General features: G+C 38.9%; 1 protein-coding gene across 2 annotated transcripts in view; it reads left to right on the top strand.

The window, feature by feature from the left end:
* Window positions 1-18490, top strand: part of CSRNP3 (cysteine-serine-rich nuclear protein 3) — a 281496-nt gene extending 263006 nt beyond the window's left edge. For both annotated transcript variants that reach the window (XM_012655833.1, XM_012655834.1), the window contains 3 exons: window positions 436-695; window positions 13475-13771; window positions 16494-18490. In XM_012655833.1, the coding sequence (XP_012511287.1) occupies window positions 436-695; window positions 13475-13771; window positions 16494-17546 (1610 nt within the window). In that variant the 3' untranslated portion in view covers window positions 17547-18490. The remainder of the gene's footprint in view (window positions 1-435; window positions 696-13474; window positions 13772-16493) is intronic.
* The last annotated feature ends 299 nt before the right edge of the window (window positions 18491-18789 follow it).

Consider the following 18789-nt stretch of genomic DNA (forward strand, 5'->3'; position numbering starts at 1 on the left):
CTCAAACTGTGCCTGATTTATAAATTATTTTATCATAGGAATGCATGTATAGGAAAAAACATAGTGTATATATAGAGTTTGGTAATTCTATGGTTTCAGGCATTTACTGGGGACCTTGGAACGTATCCTCCCAAAATAAGGGGGGAGCTATTGTAAATTCTGCCACTGATTCACAGACTATTACCAACTTCCCTGAAAGTTTACTTAGACTACCATTATAGAAGTACTTAAAAGTCTGCTCTGCCACAGCTAGAGGAAAATTTAAGAAATAAAATAAAAAGAACTTTGTGCCAACTGTGGGCTACAACATTTTTAGGGTCCCTGGCCAAAAAAGGTTGACTATGGATAGTTTCAAGATCATCACGTGGCATTTTCTTGGTCTCATCTGAACACTGCTGCCCTGGGTGTTCACAGAATTGTTTCCTTCTCTTCCAGCTTCCTCCATTCTCAAGAGGGAGAAGCGGCTGAGGACAAAGAATGTGCATTTTAGTTGTGTCACCGTGTACTACTTCACCAGGAGGCAAGGCTTCACGAGCGTGCCCAGTCAAGGGGGCAGCACCCTGGGCATGTCCAGCCGCCATAACAGCGTGCGCCAGTACACTCTGGGCGAGTTCGCGAGGGAGCAGGAGAGGCTGCACCGGGAGATGTTGAGAGAACACCTCAGGGAGGAAAAACTGAACTCCTTAAAACTAAAGGTAAAAACTGTAAAAACTCACTTTGGCAAAACCCCATATCCTTACCACAATTTGATTGCATTAACCATTTTCATATTTATATTCACAAACCAAACTGGGCATTTTACATAACAGACTGCCTGCTGAGGCTTTTTTTTTTTTTTAAAAAAGCAAAGCAGTAGAGTCTCTTCACTGAAAACAACGTGAGACTCACCTGACATTACTTATTCATTCATTCCACAAATATTTACTATTGAGTACTGCTAGACCATATACTCTGTGCATGGGCTGGGGCTCATGGGTGACCAAAAATAGATGTGGTCCCCTCTCTGTAGGACTTACAGATTAATAAGAAAGAAAAGTACACATTAATTAGGGTGTCAAACAAAATAAAGTCACAACTTCATTAAGTGCTATAAAGGAGTGTCACAAGGTGTCATGAAAGTGTGTAGCAGGGAACTGATGTGGTCCAGGAGGTCAAGGAAAGCTTCCTCATGGGAGTGGAATGAAAATCTGAAGCGGTCACTAGGCAAAGAGGATGGGCGAAAGTGTTTCTGGCATCAGGAAAAGCCGGAGCTGCCTTGTGCCGGGAGGGAGCGCAGAGGTTTGGGTAGCTGTGCAGGGGCAAGAAGAGTAAAGTAACATACAGGAGGCGGGGGTGGGGCTTCATACCCCACGTTAAGGTGTTTTTTCCTCTTCATCCTAAAGCCATCAAAAGTCATCAAGAGTTTTAAGCTCAGAGTTGGAGTAGCAGGAAAATATGATCCAGATCCTGCAATAGTGTGAGGTTAGTTTGGGGGTAGTGTAAGCTGCATTGGGAGGGGAGGGGACATATGGAGGGAGACTAGTTAGGAGGCTATGACAATAGTCCAGGAGGGGGGTGGTACCAGGTTAGATTAGACAGACGGCAGGGGAGATAAAAAGAGATGGATAGGAGAAATTTAGGAAGTAAAATCCACAGTGCTTGATGACGGGATGGATTTAGGAGGAAGAAAGGGAGATTGTCAGGAATGACACCTAAGTTTCTGGCTTACAAAACTGAAGCAGTTACAGGTGATAGTACTGTTTGCTACGACAAGGATACAACAAGGAATACAGGAAGAGGAGCGGGTTGGGGGTGGGGTGTGGATGATGAGATCATTTTTGGACATACAGAGTTTGAGGGGCTTTTGAGTTATCGAGAGATGTCAGGAAGATATCCAGGTGGAGAAACCTATTGTTATCCCACTTCCGAGATTAAGTGGAGGGAAATACAATACAGAATGTCTTTCTTTGACTAAAGACACTGTCTATATTTTATTGGTCCACCATCCTATCAATACATAGGAAATATTCTCCCATCATAATCTAATGATAAAGAAAAATCTTTCTTAGGTAATCCAGGGTATTTAACATAAAGGTCATTCATTAACTACCTGAAGCACCACCAGCACGCCTGTGTTACTTTTACCTTCAGTTTCCAGTTTAAAGTCAGTCAGCAGAGGTGTGATGTGTATTTCAAAACACCTTGTTTTATGTATTTTGCAATTTATGTATGTGCCTTGTTCCCAACTGCACAACAAGGCAGTCACTTAAATTAAGCTAGACATAACCTAGCCTAGAGCATGTCTCCCATTTCCTTTAGCAATATTTTTGGCAGGTTTCATTGAAAGTCCCAGGTTTCATTGAAAGTTTTTCAATAGTATTCCACTGTTGTTGTTTTTCATGATTGCTTTGCATGTAGCTTAATTTAGTAATAATTCTCACATTTGTTTCTGAAATCCACCCTCTGCCTTTGTAACCCACTTTAAACCAACACTACCCCGTGTGTACCCAAGGAGTGAAATCATTCTCCAGATTCAAATATTGGTAGAACGATAGTAATGGCTGCCAATCATTAAGTGATTTTTATTTGCCAGGCATTTTATAAACATTATTTAATTTAATCCTCACAAAGACCCAGTGGGACAGGTAAATTATTAGAACATGTTTACAACTGAGAAAAAAGAAGCATGAAGATGTTAAATAACTGGCTCACTCAAGTAGAAAACTGATGGTATTATCTTGTTACTTCTGATTCTTAAATTAATTGATTATCCCCTATAGGTATTGAGAAAGACAATCTTTGTACCTATGGGGAGTCATCCTTTTCTGAGGTTTGGTACTGTGTGTAATGGTTTTTAACAGCTGGGAGACTGTAATACTATCTGAGAACCAAAAGATTTATTGTGGTGAACTTTGAGACACATTGTACGTGTGATGAATGTTAGGGGAAGCCACAAACCTACAGCAACCTTTTCTTATGTACTGTATATTAACAGTATAATCCGTACCCAGCTACTCCCATATTTTTTTAAACAAGCTGAATAAGAAAAGTAGAAGCAGAAAGAACATTGTATTATTGATTTGTTTTTTAAATTATGTTTAGTGTTGGATGCTGGAGAGGCTATCATCTGAGTGGATGTCATGTCTTGATTTGTTATTAATAAGTGAAAACATGCAGTTTTCCCCTTTGGTGAAGATGTAAACAAAAAGCTTAGGTTATCATTGCCGCCTCCAAATGAATACCAAGCTAAATGATATTGGGAAATGATGGGATTCTGGGTGACCTGATCTTCACCTCATTGTAATTAAAAGTGTTAAGAAACACATGTCATGAAGCTAAAAGATCACAGCAATGGGGACCAGTATTCTAAACAATCTGAGGGGAACTAATACAGAAAATCTTACATATTTCAATTGTAATTCCTCTAAAATATTAACTTTTCTGATGTTTAAAATATCATGGGGTATACTTGTCTAAGATTTAGCTATCCAAAAACATTAGCTATCCAAAAATTTCACTCTGATACTTGAAATTACACTTATGATATTTATTTTGAAATATAAATATCTCTGTGCTAAGTAACAAAATACAGATACTCCTTGACTTATGACGAGGTTCTATTCCAATAAATCCATCATAAATTGAAAATATCCTAATTCAAAAATGCATTTAATACACCTAATTTACCAAACATCATAGCTTAGCCTAGTACCTAAAATATGCTCAGAACACTTATATTTTCTTACAGTGGGGCAAAAATCATCTGGCAACACAGTCCACTATAGAGTATCGGATATTTACCCTCATGATTGGGTGTCTGACAGAGCTGTGCCACTGCCCTGCATTGCAAGAGAGTATTGCTAGCCCAGGAAAAGATCAAAATTCAAACCATCGATTTTACTGAGTGTATGTTGCTTTTGCACCATCATAAAATAAAAAGAAAAAAAAATCAAGTAGAATCATCATAAGCCAAGGAGTCTTTGTAAATGTGGCTAAGTTGATTCCATTATTTTGACTGGGGTGGCAGAAGGGTCACTGGTACAGAAGAATGGTCCAAAGCGGAGAGCAAGGATTGTTAAAGACAAGCTTACTCATTGTGATTTTTGCCTGAGCTGGTCCTCTGAGTGACAGTGAACTGCCTGTTGAGGAAGGAGTGAGAGGAGACAGCATCTGACAAGATGTCTTCCAAAGCCCTCATTATGGAGACCAGAAAAACTCATTGAACTTGGAACTGGATAGTTTTCCTTCTACTTACTTGACAACCAACAGCCCCAGAACAGTAAGGAGGAGTTTCGGTTTCCATAGTGCCTCTGTGTGTTTCTGGAGTGTCTTTGCTGAGTTCCAAACAGAGAATCCATTTATGCAATGGCACCTCTCCCAGTGGAGCTTTAATAGGGAAATATGAGTAAAGAAACACATACATATATGCTACTAGATGTTGCCTTATACTATTTTGAAAACAAAATAAAAATTAGAAATTTAGGTTTTTATTATAAAATTGCCCCTAATTTAGTAATTCCTCTTTCAATTAAGTTTTGAATTAGCTATATTGAGAAATAATAGATACTATTACATTTGTAGAACGAATCCAATACTATTTGGGAGGTTGAAATGTGTCTTTTTTGTTGGGGATGTTGTTATTTCAAACATTGTCTATAAACAACTAATAGAGAAAGCTGATTAAATAAAATGCATGTTCCTAGAAGAAATAACTAGCTTTAGATTTCTAAATTACAGAGCACAGTTATTTTTCTCAGTCAAGCCCATTGAAACATGTCATACTCTTCACAGTAATCAATGCAGTCATCTTAATACTATACTCTTTTCCAAATTAAATGCCTAGATTTCATCATCTGCACCACATTGTTGAACAATTGCATTAGCCTTTATTCCCATTTCACATGTATCTATAAAATGCATTAGACAGCCATTTGTATGTTTTAAAAGAGCCTTGGCATTCTAATTGCATCTGGGTTCTATCATACTGGATTCTACTACCTTGTTCTAGGAAATTTAATTTAGATTTCACAGGTTTGGCTTCCCTCTCTTTCTCAATGTTTTTTCAACCCAAGTTGTTCTTCTCCTCTCTGAGATCAAGGGTCTATCTCCACACTTGTTACCATTTCCAATAGCTTTCCAGAATTCTACACTTTTCTCAATTTCTCAGTCATAATGTTCCTTGATTAATGCTTGGTTGTTTGTTCTTCTTTCCTCATTGGGATCGGGGAGCGGAGGGAAGAGCTGCCAGATGGTAACTCTTCCTTTAATGATTAACCTTTTAAAAATCTCTATGGAAAATTTCTTCATCCCAAACCTCAGATTTATGATGGTGCTTTATTCATTTAGCAACCTACCCATGCAGTATTATAATTCTCCACTTCACCTCCAGCCCTGCTTTTCTTATCTCTTCAAAAGTCTTATGATTAATTCTCTAGATAAATGTTTTAAGTGCTCTGGGAGATAAACATCAAATGGAAAACTTCAATGTGCCAAATACCTGTCCTGACGTATGCACAGCCTATTTGGACAAGTACCGTACAAGTAAATATACCCAAGCAAAGTGATAGAGACCAAAACGGTGGGCTGCAACCCTGGGCAACTGTATTACATTTCGTTTAAGGATGCGTTCTTTCAAAATATTTCTGGTATTTTAGTTTAAATGGGACAACTAAGCATACGTAATCAAATCTTTATTTTCTGTGCAACAAACATTGATCTGTTAATTCAGGGAATTCCAGTGCACTGATTCTCTGGATTAAAATGTGGGGTACACGCAGTGGTAGGCTGGAGCCAGCTTGCTAAAGTTACTCACGAAAGTGAATTATGTACATCTCTTCCCAATGGTAGCTTGAAATCAGCTACTAGGGGAATAATTAAACCAGGGGGCTTGATAAACACAATAAATTAGAATTTTTTTAAGAGTGCCAGTTGTCGAATATTTACCAGCATGCTGCTGGATTCATCTGGCTAATTAGCTGCCACTGAAAGAGGCAAGGTTGGTCTAAACCAGAAGGGAAGATAAAGGAATTTAAGGAAATAATGTATGTCTTACATGTTGATATTATCATCTCTGATGATTTTTGTGGTGACATGTATGCCAAAGACTGATTGTGATTTCAGGTTGTTGAAATTCTTATGTGCTAACAAAATAACTGAACATTCTTGGTTCTGCAAGGGCATTATTAAATTGGTTCCAGTTTGCCACCTGCGATTTTCAGTTAATAAGCTGAAGAACTATACTATAAGATTTGACTGGATATCAAAATGATATCAATGTTTTCCTTAATTTTCCATAGACCTTAGAGAAAAGGTCATCTGTCCAACCCATACTGCAAAAACGGGAATTTCTTTTATTAAATACATGTTGTATACTTTCCAACCTCTTATTGCACATCTCTGGTGACCCAGAGCACACTGCTTTTTTGAAGTAGCTTGTTCTGTTTATGCAGCTTTAATTGTTAGAAAGTTCTTCATTACATTGAGAAACCTGCTACCATCTGATCACACCTTTTGACCCCAATTCTGCCCCGTAGGCACACAGAATAAATCTTTCCTATTTTCCACATTCTCAGGGTTTGAAAGCAGTGGTGATAGACATGCAAATATTTGAAGATAGCTTATGGGTTCTATGTGTTTCTGTTCTGTAGGATTAAACATCCCTAGTTCTTTCTACTAATCTTCCTGGGGCTTGGTTTTCAGGTACTTTGTTGCCTTGGTTTCTCTCCTCTAGAACTAGTGCTAATTATGTCCACCTCATAATATGGTACTTGATTTGGATATGGTACTCCAGATGGGATCTATGAAGTACACAGGATGTGTTACACTGTCCTCTCCCAAGATGTGGATGCTCTTTCCATGGATTTACATTAAGGTTGCAGTGGTTTTTTGGACCGTGATCAATTTGTTTGTTCATCTTAAGTTGGTAGCAAGTAAAAAAACAAACAAACAAGAAATAAAACAAAACAAAAACAGCAAACAAACAAAACTCAGGCCTTTTAAGCCAAGTCTGCACTATGATATAAATAAAATTTTGTTACATCTCTGCAAAAACTCCTTTTAGTGCTAGACGTGGCCTATAGACAGTGATCAATAAAGTTTTGTTTTATTTAATTTTAGTAAGCTTGATCTTCTCACCTGCAGATGTGATAAGCTTGCCTTTTGGGGCCTCATTCAAGTTATGGATTTAAAATTATATTTAACAAGACAGAGCCAAGTTCAGGATATGCTCTCAGAATAGTAATCCTCCAGAGGAAAGGGGGAAGCTTCCCTTGCATCGCCCCATCAGACCTCCATTGAGAAACCCTGCCTGGGTGGACCATTGCTACTCATGGGTGTAGAGATGCCACATGCCTCATTCCTGGCCTCACTGGTGGTACAAACAAGGCTGAGCATCACTGGTCTTAGAGACATTTTTATCAACCAATTAAATAAAAATAGATGTATCCAACCATACTCTTATAAATCAAATAACATTTAATTTTTCCATATGAAGAACTTAAGAAATTTAGTCAGAGCCTAAGAATGAGAAATTCTCAGAACTAGATTCATATCTCAGAGACAAGAGTAAGAAATTCTCAGGACTAGAGCACTGTTTTTCCAACTATGGTCCATGGAGTCTGGGATTAGGGACCAGGGCAGGAGGCCCAGAAGGCAGAACTCTATGCAATGCATTCCCACTTTTATATTTTATATGTTGAGGCTCTGAACCAAACATTATTTGAAAAATGGACATTTTCTCTCTCGTAAACCCAGGCAATTGTCTAGTAATCACTGCTCTTCTTTTTTACATGTACTGAGACTGTTTAAACAATTCTTTCAAGAATATTGTTATCCAGAATTAGCCTTTTTTTGAACAATTTGTCCCCATTTTGATCATCTTTTAATTCCTTTCCCCATAACTCTTCACAGATGTTAGACTGAACAACCACAACTTCGAGCTTTTCATTGCTCTACAGCATAAATTATCAGTGTTTCAGTATTCTTACAGAAAACAGCTGAGTCCTCTTTCACTGTCTCCCCCCCTCCTTTTTGCTTTAAATCTTTCCTACATGACTGTCCTCCCATTTCTGTTTTGAAGGTTTCTCTTTTCGAACGGGACTGTGGAATCAGATTGGGAAGTAAATAAATCTGCTTTGTGTCTTTGTACCCAGCCTTCCTTTTTATCTGTCTATCTTCTCTTCCTCCCAGCCATATCTATAACTTGCACCTATATTTTGTTGCACTTACTACACTATATCAGGATTGCTATTTCCTTTCTTGCTCCACAGCACTGAGATCAGCTCTTGGAGTGTGGCTGCAGCCTGATGCTTTTTTTTTTTTTTCCCCTTCCATACAATTTTTCTACCATTACTCATAAAAATTTTTACTCCAAACTGGTCTTGCAAGCATGGCTCAAGCACTGGAATCAAACCTGAGTTTGATTCTCAGTACCATCACTAATTAGCTACTTAGCTAGACTTGGCAAATTCCCTTCTCTAAGTTTGATTTTTCTCAACCATAAAGTAACACCTACTTCATAAGATTGTTGGGAAAATTAGGTAAGATAATTTATATAAAGTATGGTGCTCAGTGCCTGGTATTCCATATATGGCAGCTTCAGTCATTTTCATCATCATCACCTTCACTATAATAGGCAGTTATCAGTGTTTGTGAGATGAATTGGTTTTTCCCATTATTATTTCCACCCATATTTTACATATATTAATAATTTTGTAATGACTAGGAAATTTTATTGCTAAGCATACCTTTTAACTGCTAAGAGGAAGTCTTTGTATTTTTAGTTTTTGTTTTATTTCATTTTATGTTAGTACTTTAGTCAATCTACATTTTTAGTATTATTTCCCTCTTTGTAATCATTTTGCATTGAATTCATGTTTTTCAAGCACTTAATGACACACAAAAAATTCATCTCATGGAAATTTATAGTGGAATTAATCCACAACATGATGTGGCAAAAAGGCAATCTGACAGTCACTCCACTGATTCTGACAATAATGTGTGCTACCCCCCAGGTATCTTTAGATGGGCAAAATATTGTACTCTATAGGGCTTTGGAAATCGTTTACTCATACTTATCAGTAGGTACAATTTTCTAAGTGAAAGATGTTTGGATTTCATCCATCTAAAAAAAGTTCTAGTGCTTTTATTTGTAGAGTGCATCTGGACAAGTTTACACAGTGGCTCGAGAGCTAAGTCCCATCTGAAGCATCATTAGTGGAACAAAGCTAGCATACATACAATATGTACACATATATGTACACATACACAGAGGCCTTGACCTTGAGATCCTGACAATACAATATAGATAAGTGCATACAAATAGAGGATAAATATAAGATAAATATTATTAAATCAAATCACGAGTTAAGTCATTACTCATCACCTGTAAGGTGGCTAAAGCAAGTGGTCTCTCTGAAGGACTGACGTTTATTTACTTTTAGCTCTTTGCTTGTGGACCAAGACAGAAAGTGATCCCATACAAGGTCAACTATATGGATAATTTGTAGGTCAGTGAATGTATCATGCTCTGTCCCATTTCAGGCCTTTGAAACTTGTTGCTTAGCATGGAATGCCTTCTGCCTCCACTGTTCATTTAACTGCTACTCCATCTTCAGATTTAAGCTTCCATCTGGAAGTCTTCCCTCCTCACCCACCCAGCCCCACTTGTAGGTGTCCCTCCCACACACTCTCAAACACCATGCGTTCATCCTAAGCTAGGAAATCCTTATGAACTGGATTCAAATCACTGGACTCCTTGTCTCTTTACTCTAGTCCATTGAGAGCAAGACCTGTGTCTTGTGCACAAATGTACCTAATGCCTAATATAAAATAAGCATAAAAGACTATCCAATAAATATTAAGCATATAAAAACAGTACATACGTGCAATTATCATGACTTTTAAGAGCACAGGCTATAGGATCAAATGTCTCAGGTTGTAACTTGGTGCACACCCTCAAGTGTGCGATCGTAGGCAAGTTATTTCACCCAGGTGCATCAATTTCCTCATTAGTTAAATGGATACAGTGGTGGTATCTACCTCATGGGAATTTTGTAATGCTAAATGAGCTAATGCAGGAAAAGTGTTTAGAACAGAACCTGGTACACAGATTCAAAAACTGTTATTAATATTGTTATGATCAGGTCGTAATCTGTTTCTACCATCTCTCTTTCATCCCCACTTCCAATTTCTCTTTCTTTCACACACAAACATACACAGAAACAAAAGGAATTTTGAGGGCCAGGATTATTTGGTGGTCTCCTTAAACCACATTTTTTGCAAACTTTCTTTGAGCTCTCGGGGAGGCAACATTATTTTGCGAGAAAGAACACTACATGAGAAGTGGACCAAGTTCTAGATTGAAAGTGTCTACCTCAAAAGAGAGCCTTCATTTGAAAGTGCTGTCTGCTATGTGTGTTATTTTATAAATGTAATTATCTTTTAAAACATATCGTGGTTCAATTCCATGTTAGAGTCCAGCATTGTATTGAGACCATGGAGAACTTGTCATCTATCTGTGAAATATCAGGAAAAGCATATGGAAATAGCAGTCAAGGAATTTGGTTCTATAAGTATGTCTTAGAGAGGTCGCAGTTAACTCCAGTCTCATTAATGCATAAAATAAGCAGGCTGCATTTGGTGAACTATAGTCTGAAAATTCAACAATTCTATTTTGAGATAAGAAAACAACATTTAAAGGTATCACTCATTTCAAGAGGAAAAAAATGGACAAAATAAATATTCTTGTGAATGAAGATGGGTCAAGGGGTAGAAGGAGTCAGCAAGAGCAGATGAGACAATCCTGGCAGGCTGCCTGGATTTCTTTGCACTAGATCTTGAGAGCATAATGATATGAGTTGGTGGAAAAAAACAGGGAGCTCATTGACTTTTTCTCCTATTGTTCTAATATGGGAAAAGGCATTTGGGAACAATCTATGTAGTACTCTGATTCTAAAGAGCATTTAAACTCAGTACTTTTAGCCTGAGTTTTAAAGAAGCAAATGGACATAGACTAGAGGCCAAGGCTGGAAAAGGACTTCCAAGAAGATGGCAGAGACTAAGTTTGTCTCAAAGACTACACAGCACACCAGAAACGTGAGGAGGCAAGATACGCCAATGAACCAGGCTGAACTAGAATATTCCCACTCTTCATTAGAAATGATAGAGATGATATTGAAGAAGTAAAGAGAAAACTTTGCCAAATCACTTCGATGTTAATGTGAGATTTTGAAAATCTAGATTAGAACCTTAGAACCCAAATAAGTTCTTGAGCAAGAGTGAAACAGTATGTAGTTCTTTGTGAAAAAACTGTCAAGAATCTTAGTTGAATTTCTATTTTAAAATAAAATTATTTATTATAATTTTAGTGTAAGGGAGTAAAAGATACAGATTTTATTTCTAAGGTCACTTATATTTGGAATAAACTGAATCTATATTTCATTTGAGATACTGTTGTTTGTTTTTTAATTCTTAGGTGCCAATTGCTTGCTCATATTGTCCTAACAATTTTGATATGTTTTTAAATGTTTGCTAAAATCTTACTTATTTCATGTGGACTTTTAGATTTCATGTATTGTCTGATAACAACCATTATTTTTTTAAAAAATAGCCCTGTTGATTCAAAATTGAGATTTTGTTGTTGTGATGTTGCCCATTGCACAATGAAGCATAAGTATTATAGAACATAGATATTAAGTAGGAAGAATTAAAGTGAATCATACTAACCAAGTTCTAAGTGTATAACATGAACTGTGGAGTCAGAAGCCTGCTGAGGTTCACACAGGCAAGCCAAGAATTAATGTAAACAAATTTAAGTGCCACAGAGTGACAAGATAGGAAAGTGAACACTTCCTATTTGTTAATGCTGCTTTACCTATCACAGAGGATTAAGTATACATTAGGCAATTATACACTTGAATTCCTTAAAAATCAGATCTTTACAGATAGAAATATGCAACTTGTACTAAATAAGAATTAACAAAAATGATGACTACAGCAAAAGTAATATCCCACTAGTAGACATCACAGTTTAAGCAATAAATATACAAAGAAATGCCAAAGAAGGAAATAAATTCCAAATCGCACCAAGAAATGAAACCCAATAAAGGGGAATGTCCATCTTTGTAAAATCATAGATTTAAGCTCTGAAATATTCAAAATTGCAATTAAGTTGTTTTTAAAACTGCATTTCAGGGACCCTTTGTAATATAATATACACTTGTTACTGTGTTGTTTCCTCTATGAAAAATTCTCTGCTTGAGGGCAAAGTCCAATCTTCTATTTGTTCTTTATACATTCAGAGTTGTCCAATTTGAGAGTTTTCTGATAATAAATGTGCTTATCTAAATGTTGGACTTTTTCCTATGAAGATGAGACAATGATGTTGGGTGTCACCAGAGTTTTTTAACTGTGTAATGGATAAAAAGTTAAAAATCACCAAGCATAGTAATAATTATAATTAATTAAGGTTAGGAAGTAATAAGTTTAAAAATTAAAGAATTAAATAGCTTCCATATTTAGAACCTCCATGATTTTTCTCATGTAGTTTCTGCATTTATTCCTCTGCTGCCCCTCAGAATAGATTTCTTGCTCATAATCAGAGAAAACTTCTTTATCTAAATGCTTTTTGTATGAAGGAAACATAACATGTGGTGGTTTAATAGGAAGAAATAAAATACTGATTCAGGGCCTACTGATGGATGTGATTAATTTAGAAAGGAAATATAAATAGAAGCAGAATAGTCAGGGCTATGTGAGACATGGTTGTCTATGTGAGCTATTATGCAGAAGGTATCGCTTTGGGCGAAGGTTGTCCTGAACTCCTCTGAGGGCCAAGTTTATTGTTTCGGTTGTCGGTTGCTGAGAGCTTGCTGGCCCTGCTCTCTGCTCTTTGTCTTAGAGAGCATGCTGACCTGACTGATTACTTCGTATCAAGACCTCATTCTTGGAATGTTCTGTAGGATAATCGTGTTCATAATCCCAACAGCACAGTGCAGCACAAGTTTATTTCCTGGTGAATGGTTTTCCTGAAGCCCAAAAGACAGGGTTGTTATTTCAAGGACATGTTTGCTGAGTTAGAGGGTGATGGCTTCCACTAAGAGCTATCACCTCTGAACAAGGACGCATTTATTCCAACAACAGAGCTGCCCGTTATGAACTTAGTCTAAAGATAGCTTTCACTGATGGGCATCTGTAACCTTTGGTCTTTAGACGTGGCACTGGCTAAAAGCTCTAACTGTAGCTCCTAACATTCAGAGGTTAAGAGTTCCAATTAACAGTCTTCTGTTACCACATTTAAAAGCCTGTCATTTTTGATGCCTTTGTTTGCCTTTCTGTGATTTCTCCTGCAGAGAAACATAAAAGGAAATGATCTAACTCACACTTATTGGTTATGGCAACACAATGATGCGTTACAGTTCATTCTCACCAAGTGTTAAAGCAGAGATTTTGTGCCCTGCTCATGCTAAGTCTCTTATTTGCTGCTTTGTGTTTGTAGATGACTAAGAATGGCACAGTGGAATCGGAGGAAGCCAGCACTCTTACAGTGGATGATATTTCTGATGATGACATTGATTTAGACAACACAGAGGTAGACGAGTACTTCTTCCTACAACCCTTGCCAACAAAAAAACGAAGAGCCCTGCTGCGCGCCTCTGGAGTGAAAAAGATTGATGTGGAAGAAAAGCACGAGCTGCGAGCCATCCGCCTCTCGCGAGAGGACTGCGGCTGCGACTGCCGAGTGTTTTGTGATCCAGACACGTGTACCTGCAGCCTGGCAGGCATTAAGTGCCAGGTAAGGATTTGGATTTCAGAGCATCCAAAGGCAGACATTATTTGCCGCCCCTTAAAGAAGTAGTCCTGTTACCTGTAATGAAGCTCCCCACACGTAAAAGAAAACCCTGTGGCAAGGCAAGATGCGTAATTCAGGAAGAGAGAAATACGAATTCAAGGACATTCATGGGAATGCACAAAAATGCTTATACGTATAAGATATAATATGAAAGGCAGCCCAAGCTGCAGCTGAGTTAATTAAAATTATTTTGTCTTGTATTCATTTATTAATCAGCTTATTTTGACTATTTACAAATATTCAGGAAGATCATGATGTCCCTAACATTTGAGCTTGTACTTTCTGATCCATTCATGGTGTATAAAATGATAATTGATTAGAGGTGATTGGACGATGGAAAAATTCACTAGACTGGGACTTCAGAAAACTGAGTTGTACTCCTGTCTTCGCTGTTTTCCAACTATGTGAAATTGGCAAGTCAGGTAAACTCTCTGGGCTCACTTTCTTCATCTCTAAAATGTAGCGGCTGGGCTAGGCCACGGCTTGGCAAATTGTAAGTTTGCAGGCCAAATCTGACCTGCCACACGTTTTTGTGAATAAAGTTTTATTGTATCACAGCCATGTTTTTTCCTTTATATACTGCCTATGACTGCTTTCATGCTTCTACAGCAGAGTTCAGTACTGTGGTTGCTGCAGAGCCTGTATGGCACACAAAGCCTCAAATATTTACTCTCTTGCCCTTTGCAAAAAAAAAAAAACAACCAAGTTTATCAACCTCTGATGATTGATAACCAGATAATTGTCTGGTCCACATCCATCCATAATATCATTGGTGCTCGGTCATTAGTTAGGTGCCACTATTTTGTGCAGAAACTTGGCTTTTTCAGTAAGGAGGGTCACTTACACAGGCAAAAGAAGACAGCTCCTGTCAGCTGAACAGGTGCTTAAGATGGATTCAAAGAAAAGAGATTCATGAGTGAAACAACAGCTGCCTATTCTAGCTCTGAATCTGCGATTGCTTGGCACCAGGATAACTGCATTGAGTCTACCTTCTGTGCGACGGTCGATAGGAAACTCCTTGTGTTTGACAAGATGGCAAGCAGAGAGAGTGTTGTCTGTGGCATGTACTCTGGTCTGCGTTCAGGTTAGTTTGTAGATCTGAGTCAATTGGCAAATATCTTATGAGGACCCTTGGATTGCCTAGAACTCCACCTCCCACCTAAATGAAGAAGTCAGTCTAATAACACTTGTTGAACCCAATCACTCTGTCTCCAAGTATGAATCACTCAAATAGTTTGGGGATATTGATGAAGTGTACGTCCCCTTCCTTTGAGAAGCTTGGGTCTAACAGAATAGGGAGAGGAGGGCAAGAGCTGAGATCTAAATGTCAGTTCACCAGTTGGTCATGAATGTGCATGCCCATCACAGCAGTACACACACATGCACCCACGTACCAACGACCCAGAAGAAGGAGAAGGCTAACAAATGAAGAGGGTGCACGATACTAAGTGGTGTCAATCTGGACACCTAGGGCAGGGAAGTTCATTTTATTTTATTTTATTTTTGAGACAGAGTCTTGCTTTTGTTGCCCGGGCTAGAGTGAGTGCCGTGGCATCAGCCTGGCTCACAGCAACCTCAAACTCCTGGGCTCAAGCAATCTTTCTGCCTCAGCCTCCTGAGTAGCTGGGACTACAGGCATGCACCACCATGCCCGGCTAATTTTTTCTATATATTTTTAGTTGTCTGATTAATTTCTTTCTATTTTTAGTAGAAACGGGGGTCTCGCTCTTGCTCAGGCTGGTTTCGAACTCCTGAGCTCAAACAATCCGCCCGCCTCGGCCTCCCAGAGAGCTAGGATTACAGGCGTGAGCCACCGCGCCCGGCCAACAGGGAAGTTCATTTTATAATAAAAAAAGAGAAAAGGACATAGCTAACATGAAGAAAGTAATTTAAGTTAGATTAAAAATAGCATGTGGGAAGGAGTACGGTGAGTTTGCTTGTTTAAAAGTGGGCATGTGGAGCCAGACACAGTGGCTAGTGCCTGTGGTCCCAGCAACTTGGCAGGCTGAGGTGAGAGGATCACTTGAGGCCAGGAGTTGGAAACCAGTCTGGGCAACATAGCGAACCCCCATCTTTTTAAAAGTTAGCCAGGCGTGGAGTGTGCACCTGTAGTCCCAGCTACTCAGGAGGCTGAGGTGGGAGGTTCCTTGAGCCTAGAATTGGAGACTGCAGTGAGCTATGATGGTGCTACTGCACTCTACCCAGGGCAACAGAGCAAGACTCTATCTCAAAAAAAAAAAAAAAAAAAAAAAAGCTGACAAAGTGGGCATGTGAGCTGGGATGCAGCAGAAGGAGGAGGAGCTTGGGGAAAGGATAGAAGCACTGAAGAAATGGGAGCAAAATTAATGGAATGGGGAGAAGGGAAGAGGGGTAAATGAAGAAAGAAGTAAAAAAAAACCCACTCCTGCAGGTGGCCAATGAGTTAAAAATACATACTTACACTGATAGCCCATTTTTATTTTGAAGATAATTTTAAAAACTAGTGAAGTCTTATGTTTTGATCCTTAACTTCCTCTCTTCCTTTGTATTTGCAGTTTGACTGTCATTTGCTCTGGCATAAGTGGAATTGAGTAGATTACTTAATTCAAAGGGTTAGTGAAAGGTACTGGATTTTTATTTGGTTTATAATAGTTCCATGGCACTAATCTGTGTTCTTCTTTCCAAGGTGGATCGTATGTCTTTCCCGTGTGGCTGCACTAAAGAAGGATGTAGTAACACAGCAGGTAGAATTGAATTTAATCCTATCCGTGTTCGGACTCACTTTTTGCACACAATAATGAAACTTGAACTGGAGAAAAACCGAGAGCAGCAAATCCCCACGCTGAACGGCTGCCACGGGGAGATAAGTGCTCACAGTAGTTCCATGGGCCCTGTCGCTCACTCCGTAGAATATTCTATCGCAGACAATTTTGAGATCGAAACTGAACCCCAGGCTGCGGTGCTGCACCTGCAGTCTGCTGAGGAATTAGATTGCCAAGGAGAAGAGGAGGAAGAGGAGGAGGATGGGAGCAGCTTTTGCAGCGGAGTCACTGATTCTAGCACACAAAGCTTGGCACCTAGTGAGTCAGACGAGGAGGAGGAGGAGGAAGAAGAGGAAGAAGAGGAGGAGGAGGATGACGATGATAAAGGAGACAGCTTCGTGGAAGGTTTGGGTACCCATGCCGAAGTTGTCCCTCTTCCTTCGGTTCTTTGTTATTCTGATGGCACCGCCGTTCACGAAAGCCACGCAAAAAATGCTTCTTTTTATGCCAACTCTTCAACTCTGTATTACCAAATAGATAGCCACATTCCAGGAAATCCTAACCAGATCTCTGAGAACTATTCCGAAAGAGATACTGTCAAAAACGGTACCCTCTCGCTGGTGCCTTACACCATGACCCCGGAGCAATTTGCTGACTACGCCCGACAAGCAGAAGAGGCCTATGGTGCCTCCCACTACCCAGCTGCCAACCCCTCTGTAATCGTCTGCTGCTCCTCTTCAGAAAATGACAGCGGTGTGCCCTGCAATAGCTTATATCCTGAACACAGGTCTAATCATCCTCAAGTGGAATTTCACTCATACTTGAAAGGCCCTTCCCAGGAAGGGTTTGTCTCTACATTGAATGGTGACAGTCGCATTTCAGAGCATCCTGCTGAAAATTCTTTGAGCCTTGCAGAAAAGAGCAGATTGCACGAAGAGTGCATCAAATCACCCGTGGTGGAGACAGTCCCTGTTTAGTCGCTTAAATTATTCTAGGACCAACTCTTCTCCTATTTAAGGCACTGTATTTAATTGGATTTCCTGGGCTCATCGTTGTTTAAACTGAAGACTAAGAAAACTTGGACTGTGGTTAATCTTCCAGACTGTATTTTGTTTTCTCCTTTCTAGCCACATGACTGTGGCATTGCACAAATACAGTCTCTATAGGGATTTTAAAAGATTTCAGACTGTTTTGATAGAAAATGCTAAATTTTTAAAATGCATATCTCACAGTTGCCTACCTGTCAAACTGTGTGAAACCTGCCAAGCTGTGTAGATCAGAGCTCCAAGTTTTGGATTATCGGGCCTGTGCAAGATTGTTAACTAAGACTGGGAAATGATATGATTTAGAGTCCTAATTTTCGATATATCTGAAGATGATGGTGACTTTTTAATGTAAAAGTAATTACTGTAAGAAACAGATTTAATTGTTCCATGTGTATTTTATTTATGGTAGTTTAGAAGTCATGTTTTGATGAAAATGAATAGCAGCATGTTCATTCAAACTGAAGATGCATAGCTAGTACCACAGAGCATGCCCACATGGATTGTGTCTGGAATCCATTCACATTTTTATGATCATGACTCATCAAATTTGCAAATACTTTCTTAAGGGTGAAATAGGCCTATTTTTTGCTATTTTGGACAAATAAATGAGTCTATATGTGCAGGTCCTTACACAGTTTTCTCTAAAGTTAAGAGTTAGGACAATCCTCCGGGGAGGGTCTAATTCACTGCCCTCCCTCCGCTGACTCCAGAGATGGAGGTAGAAGGAATTGCCTTTCTTTTTAAACAGCATCATCTTGGTTCTTAGCTTGGGCAGCACCTTTAAACTCTACCCCCTACATCAAAATGCACTTTAGTGCCCCTTCACGGTACCTCGTGTGGGGTGGGGACTGAGAACTCTTTGAGATGAAAAAATTAAAAAAAAAATTTTTTTTTAAATATCTTTAACTATTATAAGGTTCATATAACTGATATAGAGGAATCATCCAATGATACTTATGAAGGAAAATGACCTATTTTCCTTCACCACTCTGAGGACCTAACTCAGTAAACGCAGAGGAGGCTGAGGAAACACGGAAGAGACACCACCTCAGCAACCAGCCTTCTCTACAGCGTGATCAACCCATCTCTGCAAAATAAGTGTATAATGAGATTTCCACTTAGTGACTAGCTGATTGAAAGGGGGGCCTCTACCCAAATACTCAACTAGGCCTTA

Source organism: Propithecus coquereli, unplaced genomic scaffold (assembly GCF_000956105.1).
Source record: "Propithecus coquereli isolate 6110/MARCELLA unplaced genomic scaffold, Pcoq_1.0 Scaffold49, whole genome shotgun sequence".
Taxonomy (NCBI): domain Eukaryota; kingdom Metazoa; phylum Chordata; class Mammalia; order Primates; family Indriidae; genus Propithecus; species Propithecus coquereli.